General features: G+C 45.2%; 1 protein-coding gene across 5 annotated transcripts in view; it reads left to right on the forward strand.

Moving 5' to 3' along the window:
- The window catches only part of CHEK2 (checkpoint kinase 2), a 53,361-nt gene extending 32,830 nt beyond the window's left edge, over positions 1 to 20,531 (forward strand). For 3 of the 5 annotated variants that reach the window (XM_025400556.1, XM_025400557.1, XM_025400561.1), the window contains 8 exons: positions 4,468 to 4,529; positions 7,697 to 7,796; positions 11,270 to 11,356; positions 12,415 to 12,578; positions 13,047 to 13,162; positions 14,176 to 14,261; positions 19,080 to 19,160; positions 20,289 to 20,531. In XM_025400556.1, the coding sequence (XP_025256341.1) occupies positions 4,468 to 4,529; positions 7,697 to 7,796; positions 11,270 to 11,356; positions 12,415 to 12,578; positions 13,047 to 13,162; positions 14,176 to 14,261; positions 19,080 to 19,160; positions 20,289 to 20,378 (786 nt within the window). In that variant the 3' untranslated portion in view covers positions 20,379 to 20,531. The remainder of the gene's footprint in view (positions 1 to 4,467; positions 4,530 to 7,696; positions 7,797 to 11,269; positions 11,357 to 12,414; positions 12,579 to 13,046; positions 13,163 to 14,175; positions 14,262 to 19,079; positions 19,161 to 20,288) is intronic. The other 2 variants (XM_025400559.1, XM_025400560.1) reach the window with 2 other exon arrangements.
- Positions 20,532 to 20,608: the final 77 nt, after the last annotated feature.

Here is a 20,608-nt window from a genome sequence, read left to right on the forward strand (position 1 = left end):
GTTTATTTTACTTATTGGAACCTCCGTTTCCTCAGCTGTACAATGAAGACAGTAAGAATACTTATGTCACAAGGTCAGTGTGATAATTTAATGAGACGTGCTCCTAAAGCTTTCAGCACAGACAACACACTTGGAGAGTGACAGAGATCATTAATTCCCTGAACTGCTTTCCCAGTGTGACCTAAATGGAAGGTGTGGGTTAGTAGCTTCTGATTCCTGGTAGAGAGACCCTTTTAGCTGTGACAGCCCCAGTCAATGACCCTGGAGGTAGTGGACACTAGAGGAGATAATTCACACTGGTTCTGACTATCAGGTATCTCTTCATGCTCTGTTAGCTCCAGACCCCACCCATTTTCGGATAGGTACTGGCACTGCCCATTATGAAGCCAACCAGAACCAAGCAGTTCCCATTTTTCCTTCTCTCTGTTCCTTTTCTATGTGTGGCTTTTCTTCTTTCCTATTTGTTTATGTATGTATGTATGTATGTATGTATGTATGTATGTATGTATGTGATGCAGTCTCCCTCCGTTGCCCAGGCTGGAGTGCAGTAGCGTGATCTCGGCTTACCGCAACCTCCGCCTCCAGGGTTCAAGTGATTCTGCCTCAGCCTCCAGACTAGCTGGGATTACAGGCAGCCGCCACCACGCTCAGCTAATTTTTGTATTTTTAGTAGAGATGGGGTTTCGCCATGTTGCACAGGCTGGTCTCGAACTCCTGACCTCAGGTGATCTGCCTGTCTTGGCCTCCCAAAGTGCTGGGATTACAGGCGTGAGCCACAGCTCCTGGCTTTATTCTCCTTTAAAAGGTACTTTTTACAGCCGTGCATGGTGGCTCATGCCTATAATCCCAGCACTTTGGGAAGCTGAGGTGGGAGGATCACTTGAGCCCAGAAAGTCGAGACTGCAATAAGCCATGATCACCCCATTGCACTTCAGCCTGGGCAGCAGAGTGAGAGCCTGTCACAAAAACAAAAGCAAAACAAAACAAAAAACACAAAAACCTGACCATATGACTCAAGCTGCCTGTTTATGTTTTCCCCATCCTACCCAGAGGTAATGCCATTACCTTGAATGCTGTGTGTACTATCCCCCGCCTTTTTTTTTTTTTTTTTTCCTGAGACGGAGTCTTGCTCTGTTGCCAGACTGGAGTGCAGTGGCGTGATCTTGGCTCCCTGCAACCTCTGCCTCCCGGGTTCAGGAGATTCTCCTGCCTCAGCTTCCCGAGCAGCTGCGTGCTACAGGTGCATGCTACCACGCTCAGCTAATTTTTGTATTTTTAATAGAGACAGGGTTTTACCATGTTGACCAGGATGGTCTCGATCTCTTGACTTGGTGATCTGCTCGCCTCGGCCTCCCAAAGTGCTGGGATTACAGGTGTGAGCCACTGTGCCTGGCCTGTCCCTTGCTTTTTTATTTTAATTTAATGTAATGTAATTTTATTTTATTTTAGTTTTTTTTATTTTTTTGAGATGGAGTTTCGCTCTTGTTGCCCAGGCTGGAGTGCCATGGCGTGATTTCGGCTCACTGCAAACTCTGCCTCCTGGGTTCAAGTGATTCCTAGGTACAAGTGATTCTCCTGTCTCAGCCTCCCAAGTAGCTCGGATTACAGGCATGCACCACCACGCCCAGCTAATTTTTTTTGTGTTTAGTAGAGACAGTGTTTCACCATGTTAGTCAGGCTAGTCGTGAACTCCTGACCTCAGGTGATCCACTCGCCTTGGCCTCAAAAGTGCTGGGATTACAGGCGTGCGCCACCGCGCCCGGCCCCTTGCTTTTCTTTTTTTTTTTTTTTTTTTTTTTTTGAGACGGAGTCTTGCTCTGCCGCCCAGGCTGGAGTACAGTGGCCGGATCTCAGCTCACTGCAAGCTCCGCCTCCCGGGTTCACGCCATTCTCCTGCCTCAGCCTCCCGAGTAGCTGGGACTACAGGCGCCTGCCACCTCGCCCTGCTAGTTTTTTTTTGTATTTTTAGTAGAGACGGGGTTTCACCGTGTTAGCCAGGATGGTCTCGATCTCCTGACCTCGTGATCCGCCCATCTCGGCCTCCCAAAGTGCTGGGATTACAGGCTTGAGCCACCGCGCCCGGCCAGCTTTTCTAAAGCCACATATATATATGTATCCCTAGATAATACAGTTTTACTGCTTGTTTCTTTTTTTTTTTTTTTTTTTGAGACGGAGTCTTGCTCTGTCGCCCAGGCTGGAGTGCAGTGGCCGGATCTCAGCTCACTGCAAGCTCCGCCTCCCGGGTTCACGCCATTCTCCTGCCTCAGCCTCCCGAGTAGCTGGGACTACAGGCGTCCGCCACATCGCCCGGCTAGTTTTTTGTTATTTTTTTAGTAGAGACGGGGTTTCACCATGTTAGCCAGGATGGTCTCGATCTCCTGACCTCGTGATCCGCCCGTCTCGGCCTCCCAAAGTGCTGGGATTACAGGCTTGAGCCACCGCGCCCGGCCTACTGCTTGTTTCTGAACCTTATAAAAATGGTACACATTGAGTGTCCCTTATCCATAATGCCTGGGACCAGAGGTTTTTGGATCTTGAATCTTTTTGGATTTTCGAACATTTGCATTGTACTTCCTGGTTGAGCATTCCAGATCCAAAAATCTGAAATCCCAAATGCTCCAATGAGTATTTCCTTTGAGTGTTGTGTCAGCTCTCAGAAAGATTTGGGGCCAGGCGCAGTGGCTCACGCCTGTAATCCCAACACTTTGGGAGGCTGAGGCAGGTGGATCACGAGGTCAGGAGTTCAAGACCGGCCCGGCCAAGATGGTGAAACCGTGTCTCTACTAAAAATACAAAAATTAGCTGGGCGCAGTGGCAGGCACCCATAATCCCAGCTACTCGGGAGACTGAGGCAGGAGAATTGCTTGAATCCCGGTGGGGGCAGAGGTTGCAGTGAGCCAAGATCGCGCCACTGTACTCCAGCCTGGCGACAGAGTGAGACTCTGTCTCAGGAAAAAAAAAAAAAAAAAAGATTTGGATTTTGGGATCATTCAGATTTTAAATTTTTGTATGTGTGATGCTCGACTTGTATCATACTCTTTGAAGTCTTTTGTGACTTGCCTTTTTCATTCAACATTATGCTTCCAAGACCCATCTATGGTGGGAAAACTGGGCATTCATTCATATATTGTGGGAAGGTTCCATTGGAGGATCTTAATCAGAGTGATGAGTGATGAATATGATGAAATACACATTATAGGAAGATCAATCTGGCAAGTTTTACCACTCTTTTGAATCTAAAACCAAAAAATCTGATGGCTCTTTTTAATTCTGATATAACTACAATCCTCCTCTGTGCTGATGAATACTCACCAAATCTTTTATTTACCCACTGAGCTTAACTGTCTTCTGTCCTTTTTATCGTAAAAACAATAGGCATGCCCACTGGGCATGGTGGCTCACTGCTGTAATCCCAACATTTTGGGAGGCTGAGGCGGGTGGATCACTTGAGGCCAGGAGTTCAAGACGAACCTGGCCAACATGGTGAAACCCCCTGTCTACTAAAAATACAAAAATTAGCTGGGTGTGGTGGTGCACGCCTGTAGTCCCAGCTACTCAGGAGGCTGAGGCAGGAGAATCGCTTGAACCTGGGAGGTGGAGGTTGCAGTGAGCTGAGATCGCGCCACTGCACTTCAGCCTGAATGACAAAGTGAGACTCTGTCTCAAAAAAAAAGAAAATGAGGCTGTCTCAAAAAAAAGAAAAAAAAAAGAAAAGAAAATAAAAATAATAAAAAAATAGGTACGCTAAGTGTAAAGTCATGATATTGTATAGGCATTTTAAAATGTGCAGTACTCTCTCCCTTACCCTCAGTGTTCTTCCATGCATCCTGCATTGATCAGCGGTCAGGAACTGTCAGCCATGGGGGGGGGTGTGTGTGTGTATGTGTGTGTGTATCTCTCTGTCTGTCCCTCTGTGTCTCTCTGCCCCCCCCCCCGCCCAAGTGTGTTTTAGAGTTCTTATAAAATTATAATTTTCCTCTTCCTTCAAAAAATGGTAGGATCTTGTTCCATGGGGTCCAGTTGCCTGGAGGTTCCAGTTGCCTGGAGCTTAAATAACCCTTGTTTGGCAGCATGGCTGGGCTCCTACTTGACCGCTTTTATTCATGCTACTTGTCAGTCTCCCTCAGGGTTCCTTAGGCTGTCCTCGAGTACCTCTGCTCTGGGGCAGTGAGGAAGAAGACTGGGAAGAGACCCAGCCTTCATTTCCAGGTAGCATCCTTGTCTATGAAATATGAACTAGTCTCTCACCATCATGGTGAGGTGGAAAATTTCTTGCATGTTCTCACTGAGGAGTCGGCTAGATTCTGTCTGCCTTCTCCCCTGATTGAACTTCCAAGCCTCTGGAGGCAGGGGGCCAAATGCCTGGTCTTGGCCTCCCTGTCCCTTTAGGCAGACAGTTCTAAGCTCTTGTGGTTTTCCTCTTGGGAGTTTCTCACTACTTTCCCTTTTTTCTCCCCCTCTTCTTAGCCTTGCATCATCAAGATTAAAAACTTTTTTGATGCAGAAGATTATTATATTGTTTTGGAATTGTAAGTAGTAAACTTTTTACAACTTTCTGTTCCCATTCAAATGCTTATAAAGCCACCAAAGAATCTAATGTAGGCTTACCTTTCTCATCCTGGGGGACCTCAATGTATGTACGTAGTAGTGGGGCTCACAAAGTCTGTGTGTAGGGAGTTAATGTCAACCCTAAAAACCCTCCAATGTTTCCAAAGATAGGTGGTTGGGACTCCAGGTCCTGGATCTGTGACCTGGGCTTGAACGCCACTCTGCAGTTGACTGGCTGACCACCCATGGGTGAGTTTATGTCACCTCTCTGAGTCTCGTCTTCCTAGTGTTAAATGGGGATTATAATGAGCCCCCACATGCAGAGTCTTTGTATGAATTAGATGCTTTGAGGGATGGAAATCCCCCAGCAGAGCACCTGGCACATGTGTGTACTCACCATGGGGCAATATTGTTATAATTGGCTCACCATAACTGTGGGTTTCCACATCCGTGTATTCAACCAACCTCAGATCGAAAATACTTAGGAAAATAAAATGGATGGTTGTATCTGTACCAAACATGAACAGACATTTTTCTTGTTATTTTCTAAACAGTACTGTAGAACCACTATTTATATAACATTTACATTGTATTAGGTTTCGTAATTAGTTTAGAGATCATTTAAAGTATCCAGGGCCGGGCACGGTGGCTCATGCCTGTAATCTCAGCACTTTGGGAGGCCGAGGTGGGTGGATCACCTGAGGTCAGGAGTTCGAGACCAGCCTGGCCAACATGGTGAAACCCGGTCTCTACTAAAAATGCAAAAATTAGCTGGGCATAGTGTCACACACCTGTTATCTCAGCTACTCAGGAGGTTGAAGCAGGAGAATCGCTTGAACCCGGGAGGCAGAGGTTGCAGTGAGCTGAGATTGTGCCACTGCATTCCAGCCTGGGCCACAGAGTGAGACTCCATCTCAAAAAAAAAAAAAAAAAACCCCCCCCCCCCCCACACACACACAATTAGCCAGGCATGGTGACACGTGCCTGCAATTCCAGTTATTTAGGAGGCTGAGGTGGGAGTATCACCTGAGCTTGGGAAATCGAGGCTGTAATGAGCTGAGATTGTGCCACTGCACTCCAGCTTGGGCAATGGGAGTGAGACTCTGCCTCAAAAAAAAAAAAAAAAAAAAAAAGTAGATGGGATGATATACATAGATTATATGCAAATCTTATGCCATGTTATATAAAGGGCTTGAGCATCATGAATTTTGGTATCTGAGAGGGCTCCTGGAACCAATTCCCCCTAGATACTACTCTGAAATATCTACCTGGGTAGGCCTTTCTACGCAGGTCCTTTCAACCAGGACCAGGTTGCATGGTGGCTCCTGAGTATCTCTCAGTGTTTTGGTAGTTTATTTCAGTGGCGATAATGTCTTGTGTTATTTGGTGTAATCAGAATAACTTCCTGTCTCATTTCTGGAAGATAGCTGTCTTGATATCTGCTCCTGCATAAATATTAAGTGTTTCTAGGAGCAGCTATTGTGGCAGGCACAGAATGCTTTGCTCCTAGTTGGCAAATGGTATCTATGCAGGGTGATCATTAAGACATATAGAAAACAGGTTGGGTGTGGTGGCTAACACCTGGAATCCTAGCACTTTGGGAGGCTGAGGTGGGCGGATCCCTTGAGGCCAGGAGTTGAAGACCAGCCTGGCCAACATGGCAAAACCCCCTCTCTAATAAAAATACAAAAATTAGCCAGGCATGGTGGCACATGCCTGTAGTCCCAGCTCCTCGGGTGGCTGAGGCATGGAGAATCACTTGAACCTGGGAGGCAGAGGTTGTAGTGAGCTGTGATGGACAGAGCAAGACTGTCTCAAAAAACATATGAAAAAAGACTATATGGTAAACAACACCCCTGGTCACAGCACTAGGAGAGCCTGCAGCCCCTTGTGGATCTTAAAGGAATATCTACTGCTATCAAATAGGAGATTGTTACCTGACTGAATCTAGTTAACACAGTTTAATAAAAGTGATAAGACAGGGCTGGGTGCAGTGGTTCACGCCTGTAATCCCAGCACTTTGAAAAGGCTGAGGTGGGCAGATCACCTGAGGTCAGAAGTTCGAGACCAGCCTGACCAACATGGAGAAACCCTGGCTCTACTAAAAATACAAAATTAGCCAGGCATAGTGGGGAATGCCTGTAATCCTAGATACTCAGGAGGCTGAGGCAGGAGAATCGCTTGAACCCGGGAGGTGGAGGTTGCGATGACCAAGATCGTGCCATTACACTCCAGCCTGGGCAACAAGAGTGAAACTCCATCTAAAAATAAATAAATAAATAAATAAAAGAATAACCTTGCCAAGCACCAGTGCCAGGAGCTTTTCCTACATCAGTTATGTCTTAATTTTTATAACAACCATCAAGGTAGATGGTATCATCCCCATTTTTTAAGTGGTAGAAACAAACTCAGACAGGTTAAATAGCTTGCCCAAAGTCCAAAATCTGGGAAATGGTAGAGTTGGGGTTCAGATCCTGGTTGTCTGTCTGTAAATTTCTGTTTGCTCTTGTACATCAGTCTCAGAATCATCTGTGGTGTGTGATAAAAATGCAAACTCCTGACTGGGTGCAGTGGCTTATACCTGTAATCCCAGCACTTTTGGGAGGGCAAAGTGGGCAGATCACTTGAGGCCAGGAGTTTGAGACCAACCTGGCCAACATGGCAAAACCTTGTCTCTACTAAAAAAAATAACAAAAATTAGCTGGGCTTGGTGGTGCATACCTGTAATCCCAGCTACTTGGGAGGCTAAGGCATGAGAATCACTTGAACCTGGAAAGTGGAGGTTGCAGTGAGCCAAGATTGCACCACTGCGCTCCAGCCTGGGTGACAGAGCAAATGTCTCAAAAAACCCCAAAAAACCAAAAGCAACTCCTGGGCCCCACTTCCAAGCTACTGAATTGGATTTTTTAAAGTTCCCCAAGTGCCTCCAATGCCCACTTCTTTCATCTCGTTCCTTAGTTTCCAACTGGGACATCTGATTGTGAATAAGGCTTATTACCTCATTAGTTTTAAAAATGGGAGTCAAAAGTGAATAAAAATGTCAACTGTTTGCTTGTCTTAATGAATTTGTTTTGTTTGTTTTATTATCTTCTGTCCAAGTGCATTTCCCCCCAGGGAATGAACCCCTTTCCTTGCCTTTGTGTTTCAGGATGGAAGGGGGAGAGCTGTTTGACAAAGTGGTGGGGAATAAACGCCTGAAAGAAGCTACCTGCAAGCTCTATTTTTACCAGATGCTCTTGGCTGTACAGGTAAGAGAAGCCCTCAATTATTTTGACAGATGACTTTTCTTTTAGTTGAATTACTCCCTGAAATTGAGGGACCATCGATTAAAACTCAGAAGAGAGGCCGGGCTCGGTGGCTCAAGCCTGTAATCCCAGCACTTTGGGAGTCCAAGATGGGCGGATCACGAGGTCAGGAGATCGAGACCATCCTGGCTAACATGCTGAAACCCCGTCTCTAATTAAAAAAAAATACAAAAAACTAGCCGGGCGTGGTGGCCGGCGCCTGTAGTCCCAGCTACTCGGGAGGCTGAGGCGGGAGAATGGCGTAAACCTGGGAGGCGGAGCTTGCAGTGAGCTGAGATCTGGCCACTGCACTCCAGCCTGGGCGACAGAGCGAGACTCCATCTCAAAAAAAAAAACCAAAAAACAAACTCAGAAGAGAATCTGTGTGTTTGCTGTTCTCTTCTTGGCAAAAATGTCCCACTCCTCTCACTGAGATGAAAAAGCTCTCACTGGCCAGGTGCAGTGGCTCACGCCCATAATCCCAGCACTTTGGGAGGCCAAGCGGAAAGAACATGAGGTCAAGAGGGCGAGACCATCCTGGCCAACGTAGTGAAACCCCATCTCTACTAAAAATACAAAAATTAGCTGGGCGTGGTGGCGCATGCCTGTAATCCCAGCTACTTGGGAGGCTGAGGCAGGAGAATCACTTGAACCGGGAGGCGGAGGTTGCAGTGTGCTGAGATCACGCCACTGCGCTCCAGCCTGGCGACAGAGTGAGACTCTGTCTCAAAAAAAAAAAAAAAAAGAAAAAACTCTCACTGTGTAACTTAAGAGAAAGTAAGAAAGGGAATTAAAGAAATAAATAGGCCAGGCACAGTGGCTCATGCCTGTAATCCCAGCACTTTGAGAGGCTGAGGCAGGAGGATCACTTGAGCCCAAGAGGTTAAGTCCAGCCTGGGCAATATAGTGGGGCCCTCATCTCTACAAAAAATAAAAATAGCCAGTCATGCTGGCGGGCAACTGTGGTCCTAGCCACTCTGGAGGCTAAGGTGGGAGGATGACTTGAGCCTGGGAGGTTGAGGCTGCAGTGAGCCACAGTCATGCCACTGCACTCCAGCCTAGGAGACAGAGTGAGACTCTGTCTTTAAAAAAAGAGATAGCATGGTCCTATGTTGCCTAACTTTAGCTTGGAGGTATTTCTGGAGGGGTCTTGATCATTAGGTTCATTAGTTCTCCTTGATCCTTGTAGAAGTCTCTCTTAACTCAGAGTGGGAGCTGGGCAGGTTTGAGGGCAAAGCTGCAAGTTGTGATGATTGTGACATGGGTTGGTCCCCCATGGCTTAGAACTAGGTGTTTCCCTTCAAGTGCAGCATCCTGTTCACGGCAGTGGGCTGGCCGGCAGGGCACGCACATAGCCGTCTCTATTCAGTGAGTGTTAGATGAAAAAATAGCTGGTGGCACTTGCTTTGAGGAACATCACCATTTCCCAGACCAAATGTGGTTGTGGCCATTCCCTTCCACAGTCTCTTCTTGAAAACCCACTCCATGCAGGAAATGCAGTGACTGGGAGCAATCCTTGTACAGAGTGAGGATCAAGAGAAATTTTTTTTTTTTTTTTTTTTTGAGACCAAGTTTTGCTCTTGTTGCCCAGGCTGGAGTGCAGTGGTGCGATCTTGGCTCACTGCAACCTCCGCCTCCCGGGTTCGAGTGATTTTCCTGCCTTAGCCTCCCGAGTGGCTGGGATTACAAGCATGCGCCACCGTGCCTGGCTAATTTTTTTGTATTTTTCTTAGAGACGGGGTTTCTCCATGTTGATCAGGCTGGTCTCGAACTTCTGACCTCAGGTGATCCACCTACCTCGGCCTCCCCAAGTGCTGGGATTACAGGTGTGAGCCACTGTGCCTGGCCCAAGAGAAATTTTTTTGTGATTGGTCTACGTAGGTTTGCCCTCCCTGGAGGTTTCACCAGATCCATTTCCCGGTGAAGGTTTTGCAGAAAATGTTTGTTCTAGCCCAGAGGGACATCTAGAGAAGACTGAAACCCCTAAACACAAGCCTTTTAAATTTATTTTTGTTTTATTTTATTTATTTATTTATTTTTTGAGACGGTGTCTCGCTCTGTCTCCCAGGCTGAGTCTCCCAGGCTGGAGTGCAGTGGCACGATCTCGGCTCATTATAACCTCCATCTCCTGGGTTCAGGCAATTCTCCTGCCTTAGCCTACCCAGTAGCTGGGATTACAGGTGCCTGCCACCACACCTGGCTAATTTTTTTTTTTTTTTTTTTTTTGTATTTTTAGTAGAGATGGGGTTTCACCATGTTGGCCAGGCTGGTTTGAAACTCCTGACCTCAAACAATCCGCCTGCCTTGAGCTCCCAAAGTGCTGGGATTACAGGCATGAGCCACCATGCCTGCCCACAAGCCTTTTTAAAAAAAAATTAATTTTAATTTTTGTGGGCACATAGTAGGTGTACATGTTATGGGGTACAACGCAAGCATTTTTAATAGTAGCTGTCACCTACTCAGTGTATTGCTCCCTTATTGGTTTATTCCATTTATTTATATTAAGTAGCCAAGAATATTAACATGAATTGAGTACAGTTTGTGGATATGTGAAAATTTTGTTTCCTAAAAAAAATGGCCAGGCATGGTGGCTGATGCCTGTAATCCCAGCACTTTGGGAGGCTGAGGTTGGTAGGTCACTTGAGCCCAAGAGTTCCAGACCAGCTTGGGCAACATTGTGAGACCCCGTCTCTACAAAAAAATAAAGAAATTAGCTGGTTGAAGTGGCATGCATTGTGCCTATGGTCCTAGCTACTGACGAGGCTGAGGTGGGAGGATCACTTGAGCCGAGGAGGTTGAGGCTGTAGTGAGCTAAGGTGGTACCACTGCACTTCAGCCTGGGGGACAGAGTGAGACCTTGTTTCAAGAAAAGAAAAAAAAAAAGAGAGAAAAGAAAAGAAATGTGGCATAGTATGTTGGTGTTTGTTCATTTTTATATGCTATTTCAGACAATAGAGTTTTCAAAGACAAAGTCTTTGCATTGAGGAATAGGTTAACTCACATAAACAGATAATTTACAAATATATATTTGTATAGATTCCCTTTAAAAATATTCCCAGGACTGCAATAACCAAATATATCATTTTGGTTGAATTTTTGTGTTTATTTGGTATGTTCGCAAAACATTTTCTATTACTCATTTGTATTTGTATTGAAATTGACACCTTATATTTCTGCCATGTGAAGGGTTGTTTATTATCTTAAAGTGAAATGAAAGGTTGATTGTTCTAAGTTGCTTTTTTCATTTCCCTGCTTTTTAAAGATCTTCTCAAACAAATTTGTAAACTTTACCCCAACAGTTTTCTATGATTTTGGACAATATGATTGTGTGTATCACGGCTTACGGTTTCACCCAGCTGTGAGATGTGTGTGTTGGTAACTTTGATTCTACTTATCTACTGCATGAATCTGAGGGTCATGCCTGCCTTTCTGTGTAGTACCTTCATGAAAACGGTATTATACACCGTGACTTAAAGCCAGAGAATGTTTTACTGTCATCTCAAGAAGAGGACTGTCTTATAAAGGTAAGAAATTGGCATTCTGTATGTGGCTATTCCTGTAGATTCTTGTTCAGAAACTTTTAATTCCTCAAATAAAAAGTGGGAGTGTTAAAAGGTTGAGAATCTGACCTCTTACCAATTATTTTAGAGATCAGGTGACATTGCTCTTATCCAGATTTGAATGAGCATTTATTGAGCTTTGTTGTGTGCAAGTGACCTTTGTGCTGAGAGAGAGAGAGGAGGGGTCTAAATGGACTAGTGGGCTGGGCACGGTGGCTCACACCTGTAATCCCAGCACTTTGGGAGGCCGAGGCAGGCAGATCACCTGAGGTCAGGAGTTTGAGACCAGCCTGGCCAATATGGCAAAACCCCATCTCTACTAAAAATACAAAAATTTAGCTGGGCATGGTGGTGGGTGCCTGTAACCCCAGCTACTTGGGAGGCTGAGGCACGAGAATCACTTGAACCTGGGAGGCAGAGGTTGCAGTGAGCTAAGATCGCACCATTGTCCTCCAGCCTGTGCAAAAGGTCGAGACATCATCTCAGAATAGGTGAATGAATGAATGAATGAATGAATGAATGAATGAGTAATCACGTGCCCTGCCTTTCCGTGTTTCTCAAGCCTGGCATCACTTTAGAATCTCTTGTTAGGATTTGTGACATCCAGGCTTTACCTCAGAAGCTGAGAGTGGCACTCAGTTATAAGCATGTGTTTCCAAGCTCCCCAGGTATTCCATAGTGCAGCCAAGTTTGAGACACTGGGGCCTAAGAACCACATAGAACTAATTAGAATCCTGAAGTGTCTGTGATAATGGCAATAAGCTTTTTGTAAGATTACAGGGGACATAGGTTAAGTTGGAAAGCCTGAGTGTTGATATTCCTAGGCTCAGGAATTTTAATTTAAGCAAAATTAAATGTCTTAACTTGCAAAGACATGAATCTGTAGATTCCAGATTAATGGCAGGTGTGAATTGTACAATAGAAACTGATCTAGCCTACATGTCTTCTTGGACTGGCAGACTATGTTAATCTTTTTATTTATGATGTAGTTCAACATTATCCCCTTTTGTACTGAATTTTAGATTACTGATTTTGGGCACTCCAAAATTTTGGGGGAGACCTCTCTCATGAGAACCTTATGTGGAACCCCCACCTACTTGGCTCCTGAAGTTCTTGTTTCTGTTGGGACTGCTGGATATAACCGTGCTGTGGACTGCTGGAGTTTAGGAGTTATTCTTTTTATCTGGTAAGAAACATTTTCATTGCTTCACAGACTGGTAGGAGGTGATTAAATGAAGTCACAAATGTGTCTTGCTGTGTTGTCCAGGCTAGCATGCAGTGGCTTGATCTTGGCTAACTGTAGCCTCTGCCTCCAGGGTCAAGTGATCCTCCCACCTTAGCCTCCTGACTAGCTGGGACTACAGGCGCACACCACCATGCCCAGCTAATTTTTCTATTTTTTGTAGTGATGGAGTTTTGCCATGTTGCCCAGGCTGGTCTCGAACTCCTGGGCTCAAGTGATCCTCCTGCCTCAGCCTCCCAAAGTGCTGGGATTACAAGCATGAGCCATTGTGCCCAGCCTAGCTCACTTTTTGACCATTGATATAAAGAAAAATCTTGACTTTTCATTATGCTGAGAAAGAAATCTTCATATCCGAATGCCACTGAGAATGCCACTTGATTTCTTTTCCTTTCTCTCTCTACCAATATTAAGCCTTAGTGGGTATCCACCTTTCTCTGAGCATAGGACTCAAGTGTCACTGAAGGATCAGATCACCAGTGGAAAATACAACTTCATTCCTGAAGTCTGGGCAGAGGTCTCAGAGAAGGGTATGAATACGAAAGGGTTAAGAATTTGTGGTATGCTAAAATGTGTATGTGCTGTGGTGGGAGTTTCTTTCCAAATTCCATGGTGTTTTCTCCTGTCAATTCTGTTCTTATTTTCTGTTGTTAGTTTCACACCATTTGAGAGGCACTGGAAATTATTAAGAGTGTGCACTCAGGTCCTGGGTCTGCTACTACTTAGCTGTGTGGCCTTAGGCAAGTTATTTAACCTCTGTCTCCAATTTCTTTCTGTGTAAAGGGACCCTCAATAATCCCTACCTTAAAAGGTTTTTGTAAGGGTTAAGTATAATGTACACAAGTGCCTGGTACCTATTTTAGTGCCCAAAAAAAGTGCACTTGTAACTTTTTAGTTACAGGGTTTCCTTTGAGTAAGCAAGCATGTAAAAACTAGATGTCATTAGTTACCTTGTATTTTATAATTTATCCTGGCAACTTTAGTTCCCCAAAGAGAAAGTAGAAAATTAAATGTCAAATAATATAACATAGGCGATTGTGTTAAATGTCAGAATATTTAAGGAATAATAGTGTTGTAATATACAAGCCAGCGTGCATTTGTTGCTTGCTGGAGTAGTCAAGTTTTATTTCTGACAAGTCTGCAGTTCCAGGAAGCCTCTCCCTGGCTGAGTAACTCTCACCCATCCATCTGTAGATGTCAGGGAGAGTTTGCTACGTATCCCAAGTATCTTAGAATTGGGTGGAAGTTTAGCTTTAATTAGTTTGACCTTGAGTCAACAGGCAACAAGAGAGGGAACAGGCAGCGAAGAGGTGGTGACTGACATCCCAGCAGCAGGAGACAGTGAGTGTCATTATCATTCCTGGTCTTCTCATAGTACTCTGAATACAGAGAGTGAGGAAGATTAGGGGGCCCTGTCTGCTGACTCTGTGATGATCTCAGACCCTCTCTGCTCTTTCTGGATGGTGGCCTGTTAATTCTGGCATACTATTACGATTTAATATATTTATCCTTTTCACTGTGATTTGCCCAATTGTTGCTTTAGCTCTGGACCTTGTCAAGAAGTTGTTGGTAGTGGATCCAAAGGCACGTTTTACGACAGAAGAAGCCTTAAGACACCCGTGGCTTCAGGTGGGTGTGGGATAGTGCCTGCTAGCATAAAATACATGGGAAGCTCTGCTGCCTAAGAGACATGAGGCAGAGGACAGAAACATGTTTACTTTGTTAAGTCTGCTTAATCTAATTGTTTTAGATATATGGCGGATATCTTAGAGGATGGGTTACAACCTGTTTTTTTTTTTTTTTTTTTTTGAGACAGGTTCTCGTTCTGTCACCCAGGCTAGAGTGCAGTGGCGCGATCTCAGCTCACTGCAACCTCTGTCCCTCGGGTTCCAGCGATTCTTCTGCCTCAGCCCCCCGAGTAGCTGGGATTACAGGTGCATGCCACTATGACCAGCTAATTTTTGTATTTTTTGTAGAGATGGGGTTTCACTGTGTTGGCCAGGCTAGAACCTTTTTGATGTTACTCATGGCTGTTGGATGTACAAACTCACTTTCTGTCCTGTTCTGGTTCCACTTGACTGCCCCGAGTCTCCAGTTTGGCCTGTGTTCCTTTGAGGGCTTGTTCTGGCTCTAGCCCCAGCCATGTCCACCGTTCCTCATAGGTGGGGTGCATTCTAGCCACCTTCAACCTTAAATCAGGGAAGCTGCGGGAGGGGAGGAGGGCAGCCTCCGTAGGGAGAATCCAGCTGTTTCTCAAGCCCAAGTGACTGGGTACAAAGGGTCCTACTGCTTGTTCATTCAGGTGAGTAAACGTGTCCTTAGTGAAGGCTATCACCTGCACCTTTCATCTGTATTACTGCTGTGTTCCTGCTAGGGGTTGGGGCTGCCATTATTAAATGCTGACCTCATTTGGAACTGCCAAGAGTTGGAAGTACGTTGTGGCTTTGCTGGGTTAATCTTTAGTTTTGGAATTAGCTATGGCATTGGGCAAGTTTTTCTGATAGATGTCTGGTCTTCTGTTATGAGCAGTTCCATTCAGCACAGCCATGCCCCTTTCTATTAATTTTCTTTTGGTCTGTGTATTAGTCTGCTCTCACGCTGCAATAAAGAACTGCCCGAGACTGGGTAATTTATAAAGAAAAGATGTTTGATTGACTCACAGTTCAACGTGGCTGGGGAGGCCTCAGGAAACTTACAATCATGGTGGAAGAGGAAGAAGGCATGTCTTAATGGCAGCAGGGGACAGAGTGTGTGAAGGAAGTGAAGGGCGAAGAGCCTCTTATGAAACTGTCAGATCTTGTGAGAACTCACTCACTATCACTAGAGTAGCCTGGGGGAAACCGCCCCCATGTGCCATTCTCCTCTCAACAGGTCCCTCTCTCAACACCTGGGGATTACAATTTGAGATGAGATTTGGGTAGGGACACAAAGCCAAACCGTATCGATCTGTTTTCTGTGGAGATGGGGGACAGAACCAGGTAGCTTGAGCTCTAGAGGCTGTTACTTGAGCTACATGCTGTTTCTCTGGGGATTATTGGTCCAGGAACTCCTTGGGCAATCCAGCCTCAGCCCCATACTTCTGGGACTCTGGGAAGACTGTCCCCATTCTCTGTTCCAATCCTCTACACCTAACAGTTTTGCTCAGGCCAGCTCAGGTTGAGAACAACAAATCCTTAAAAAAAAAAAAAAAAAGACAGATATATGTGTTTTGGATGTTGCCCTGGAAACTACGGTCTCCCCAGAAGAAATCTGTCAGATGATTTAGCATTTAATAGACCACACAGATTTGAAACAGCAGGACCCTGGAGGAAAGGAGTTTGGAAACAAAGGGTGCCTTTGCATGTGGGGATTTTAAGTTTGATGAAAAAGAGAAACATGTCTTTTGGCTCTTTTCATGTGTCCTAATAGGGAAACTCTTGGGTCTAAATGTAGAGGTACAGGAGCTGTGTTCATCTCTAACAAAAAAATAGAGCTGGCCAGTTGAGCCTGGGAACAGGGTTTGCATCTGCCTGAAATTTATGAGCAAGCATAGCCTATTTTTCTTGTACTTCTTTGTCTCAAAGAAAACTTATTAACAACCAAGGAGAAGGTGAAGTTCAACTCTGTTGCAGGGTCTCCCTGGAACACTCTTTTATCCACCTTTTGTTTTTGCAGTAGAAGGAGGAATGAGCATTGAATGAAGACAAAGATGAAGACTGACCATCTAAAACATCTGTTAGTGATAGTTTGGGTTTTATTTTGGGAAAATTCAGTGTTTTCAAAAAAAACCAAATGGTTTTGTGGGTCTGGCGCTGGACTGAGTGTTGGGAATGTGGATTCTGGTCTTTGTTTTGTCATTAACAGAGTGCCCAGTTTTGGGAGCATCCCTTATATCTACTCTCTGCCTTGTATTTACTGCCTGAAATAGAGGATTTCTTCTGTTTGCTTTTAAGGGATATTATAATTTAATCTTTATTTCATTTATTGTTGGAGACAAGGTCTTCCTCTGTTGCCTAAACTGGAGTGCACTGGTGCAATTATAGCTCACTGCAGCCTCGACCTCCTGGCCTTAAGGGATGCTCCCGCCTCAGCCTCACAAAGTGCTTGGATAATAGGCATGAGCCACTGTTCCTGGCTAATTTAATATTTGGGAATAATTGTAGACATCCTGAAGAAAATCAATATTTATTTATTTCGTTTTCTGAGACGGAGTCTCACTTTTGTGTAACAGGCTGGAGTGAAATGATACGATCTCAGCTCACTGGAACCTCTGCCTCTAGGTTCAAGTGATTCTCTTGCATCAGCCTCGCAAGTGGCTGGGATTACAGGTGCCTGCCACCATGCCCAGCTCATTTTTGTATTTTTAGTAGAGACGGGGTTTCACCATGTTAGTCAGGCTGGTCTCGAACTCCTGACCTCAGGTGATCCACCCACCTTGGCCTCCCAAAGTGCTGGGATTATAGGCATGAGCCACTGCGCCTGACCTGTTTACTTGTTTAAATATAGGCCCGATTAGGCTTGTGACCCCTCTGTTTGGCTTCACTGAAGGGCTGCTGAGAGATGGACTTTTGAGAGTGACACTGCAAGATAACTGAGACCCTAAGTAAGGCCATGAGAGGGTGTGGAGTGGAATCCAGATGAGCTTGCTGCTGTCATATGGCAATGGGGAGCTACACTGAGAAACTTAAAACAGAGTGACCTCAAGTGATCTGCCCTGCCTCGGCCTCCCAAAGTGCTGGGATTACAGGCGTGAGCCACTGTGCCTGGTCCTTCTTTCCTTCTTTCTTTCTTCCTCCTTCCTTCCCCTTCCCCTTCCCTCCCCTCCCTTCCCCTCCCCTCCTCTTCCCCTCCCCTCCCCTCTTTCCTCCCCCCTTTCCTCCCCTGCTCCCTTTTTTCCTTCCTTGCTGCTTTCCTTTCTTCCTTCCTCAGGGTCTTGCTCTCTCACCTAGGCTGGAGTGCAGTGGCATGATCACTGCACCATGATTTTCAGGCTCAAGTGATCCTCCTGCCCCAGTCTCCCAAGTAGCTGAGACTATAGGTGTATGCCATCATGTCTGGCTAATTTTTTAAATTTTTTTTTTTTTTTTTTGAGACAGAGTCGCACTCTGTCACCCAAGCTGGAGTGCAGTGGTGTGATCCCCGCTTACTGCAACCTCTGCCTCTCGAGTTCAAGCGATTCTCCTGCCTCAGCCTCCTGAGTAGCTGGGATTACAGGCATGCACCACCATGCCTGGCTAATTTTGTATTTTTAGTAGAGACAGGGTTTCACCATGTTAGCCAGGCTGATCTCAAACTTCTGACCTCAGGTGATCCACCCGCCTTGGCTTCCCAAAGTGCTGGAATTATAGGTGGGAGCCTCCGTGCCCGGCCTAATTTTAAAATTTTTTTGTAGTGACACAGTCCCACTGTGTTGCCCAGGCTGGTCTCAAATTCCTGGCCTCAAGCAGTTCTCCCACCTTGGCCTCCCAAAGTGCTGGCATTATAGGCATGAGCCACCATGCCCAACCTAGTGTTGTAAAATTTCCATATCCATCAAATTGCCAAATGGTGGAGGACTTTACTGTATCCTCTCCCTTTGCCCACTGTGGTATGCTTGGCTCAGTGGGGCTGGAGTTGGGTGGGAAAGTACATGAGGCATTGGAATCAGATAACTCTGGGTCTGTATTCTGCACATGCCACCTGTGAGTGGCTGAACTGGGCTTCTGGCCAGCACTCAAAGGCCACATTCCTAGTTATAGATGTTCCTTTCACCTTGGTGAAGATGAGGAGAGCTGCACCAGACCACCTCTCAGGGTTTCCTAATGCAAATCCTTGAACCCTGCAAAAGTGAGCATCCAGAGAGGTGGGAGCTACTTTTATACACACTGTCTGTGCCCTCCTCATCTCCCGCTTCTGCAGCATGAAACACCTGTAATGCTTTGTTCTGTTTATTGTCTCCCTTTCTTATTAGACCTGAGCTCTGGGATATTGTGGGCTCAAGTACTTGTGACAATTTGTATGGTATCTGCTGGGTGAATTTTCCTAGGGTGCTGGACTGGTTGTTAGGATAGCCTGGGTGACTGGCCTCATTCATGGCAGGGGCAGCAGGTGGAGAGTGGTCCCGGAAGGATTTGAGGAGGTGCATGGAGTCAGGCCCAGCCTCTGGCCTCCTGATTGCCATCTTTCTCAGGATCTGGGATACTAATTTAGAAACTCTTGACTGCTGGAGGCTGTGATTGACCCACTGAGAGCTTTTAGGCATGTGGATGTGAGTCAGCCAGGATTGATGGAGCATTGACTGCTAATTAGACTCCTCTGGGAAGGTAGAGGGGGGCAACACATAATGCCTTCGCTGTGGGATCTTCATCAAGGGGATGATTCTTGGACGGATATCTTTTCCTCCCTCTTTCCAGGGGCATGCTAGCCCTGTCCTTCTAGGAGCTTTCTATCCTTCAGACACAGCTACTTATATTTTTAATTCCCTCACAGGATGAAGACATGAAGAGAAAGTTTCAAGATCTGCTGTCTGAGGAAAATGAATCCACAGCTCTACCCCAGGTTCTAGCCCAGGCATTTGTATTCCTGATAATTACTAAATGTAGTCTGGGCTTAAGGAGCTGATAAGCAAAGATGATGTGTTTGAAGATTTTCCTGAGTAGCAATTGCTTAACATTGTTTCAGTTTTAACGTAGTAAAAACTCTGTTTTAACTTGATCCACTCCAGCACCCTTAGATTTAAAAATGCAGGATACATTTAATATCTAACACATAATAGACAGATAAGCACAGCCAGGGATTGTCATCCAAAAGGTCACCTGCAAGGCAGTTTTGAAAGAGTCTATTAGAGGCTCAAATATAAATTTGTTGGAAAAATTAAAATTTGGATCAGTAGTTGATTCCTTGATTATAATTTTATTCTTTAAAGTTCTTTGTAAGTATAAGTTAATTCCAGTCCTGCTTTTTTGTTGTTGTTGTTGTTGTTGAGTGGTAGCTCTCCTTTTTCCCACCATTTCCTGTCCCCAATTTTTTTTTTTTTTCTTGAGACAAAGTCTTGGTCTGTCACTCAGGCTGGAGTGCAGTAGTGTAATCTCAGCTCACTGCAACCTCTGCCTCCTGGGTTCAAGCAATTGTCCTGCCTCAGTCTCCCGAGTAGCTGGGACTACAGGTGCCTGCCACTGCACCCAGCTAATTTTTGTATTTTTAGGTGAGATGGGGTTTTGCCATGGTGGTCAGGCTTGTCTCTAACTTTTGATCTGAAGTGATCTGCCCATCTCGGCCTCCCAAAGTGCTGGGATTATAGGCATGAGTCACCGCACCCAGCCTTCCTCCCAATTTTATATATGGGAAAACAACTAAGGCACAAAGATTGCCTTCCCGCAAAACAGCAAGACCTGGGGCTTCAACTGAGAGGAATTATAGTCCTTCTAAGATAATCAAGAGGAAGTTGGTTATGCTACTTGCTTTCAGTATACATCATTCAGAGGTCAGAAACCATAAGGGAGAGAAATATCTATTAGATAAGCATATCTGAGTTCGGGGCTGTGGTGAGGACTCAGTTGTCAATGATGACAACCAGTAATTTTTGGTACTAGAATTTCACATCAAATGCCCCCACTTTACTGGAAGTGTATTGGGGAACTTTGATAATCTTAAAGAAGCCGGTGATTTTCTTTTGAACATTTCTCCATTTATTTTCAGCCTTCTACTAGTCGAAAGCGGCCCCATGAAGGAGAAGCTGAGGGTGCCGAGACCACAAAGCGCCTGGCTGTGTGTGCTGCTGTATTGTGAACTCCGTGGTTTGAACATGAAAGAAATGTACCTTCTTTCATTCTGTCATCTTTCTTTTCTTTAAGTCCGTTTTTTATAATTTGTATTTTAATTATGGGAATAATTGCTTTTTCACAGTCACTGATGTACAAATAAAAAACTGATGGAACCTGGGCTTTGTGCTTCTGCTTGATAATTGGTTCTTTAGTGGAATGGCTTTATTATTTATTTATTTGAGATAGAGTCTCACT

This window comes from Theropithecus gelada, chromosome 10 (assembly GCF_003255815.1).
Source record: "Theropithecus gelada isolate Dixy chromosome 10, Tgel_1.0, whole genome shotgun sequence".
Lineage (NCBI taxonomy): Eukaryota > Metazoa > Chordata > Mammalia > Primates > Cercopithecidae > Theropithecus > Theropithecus gelada.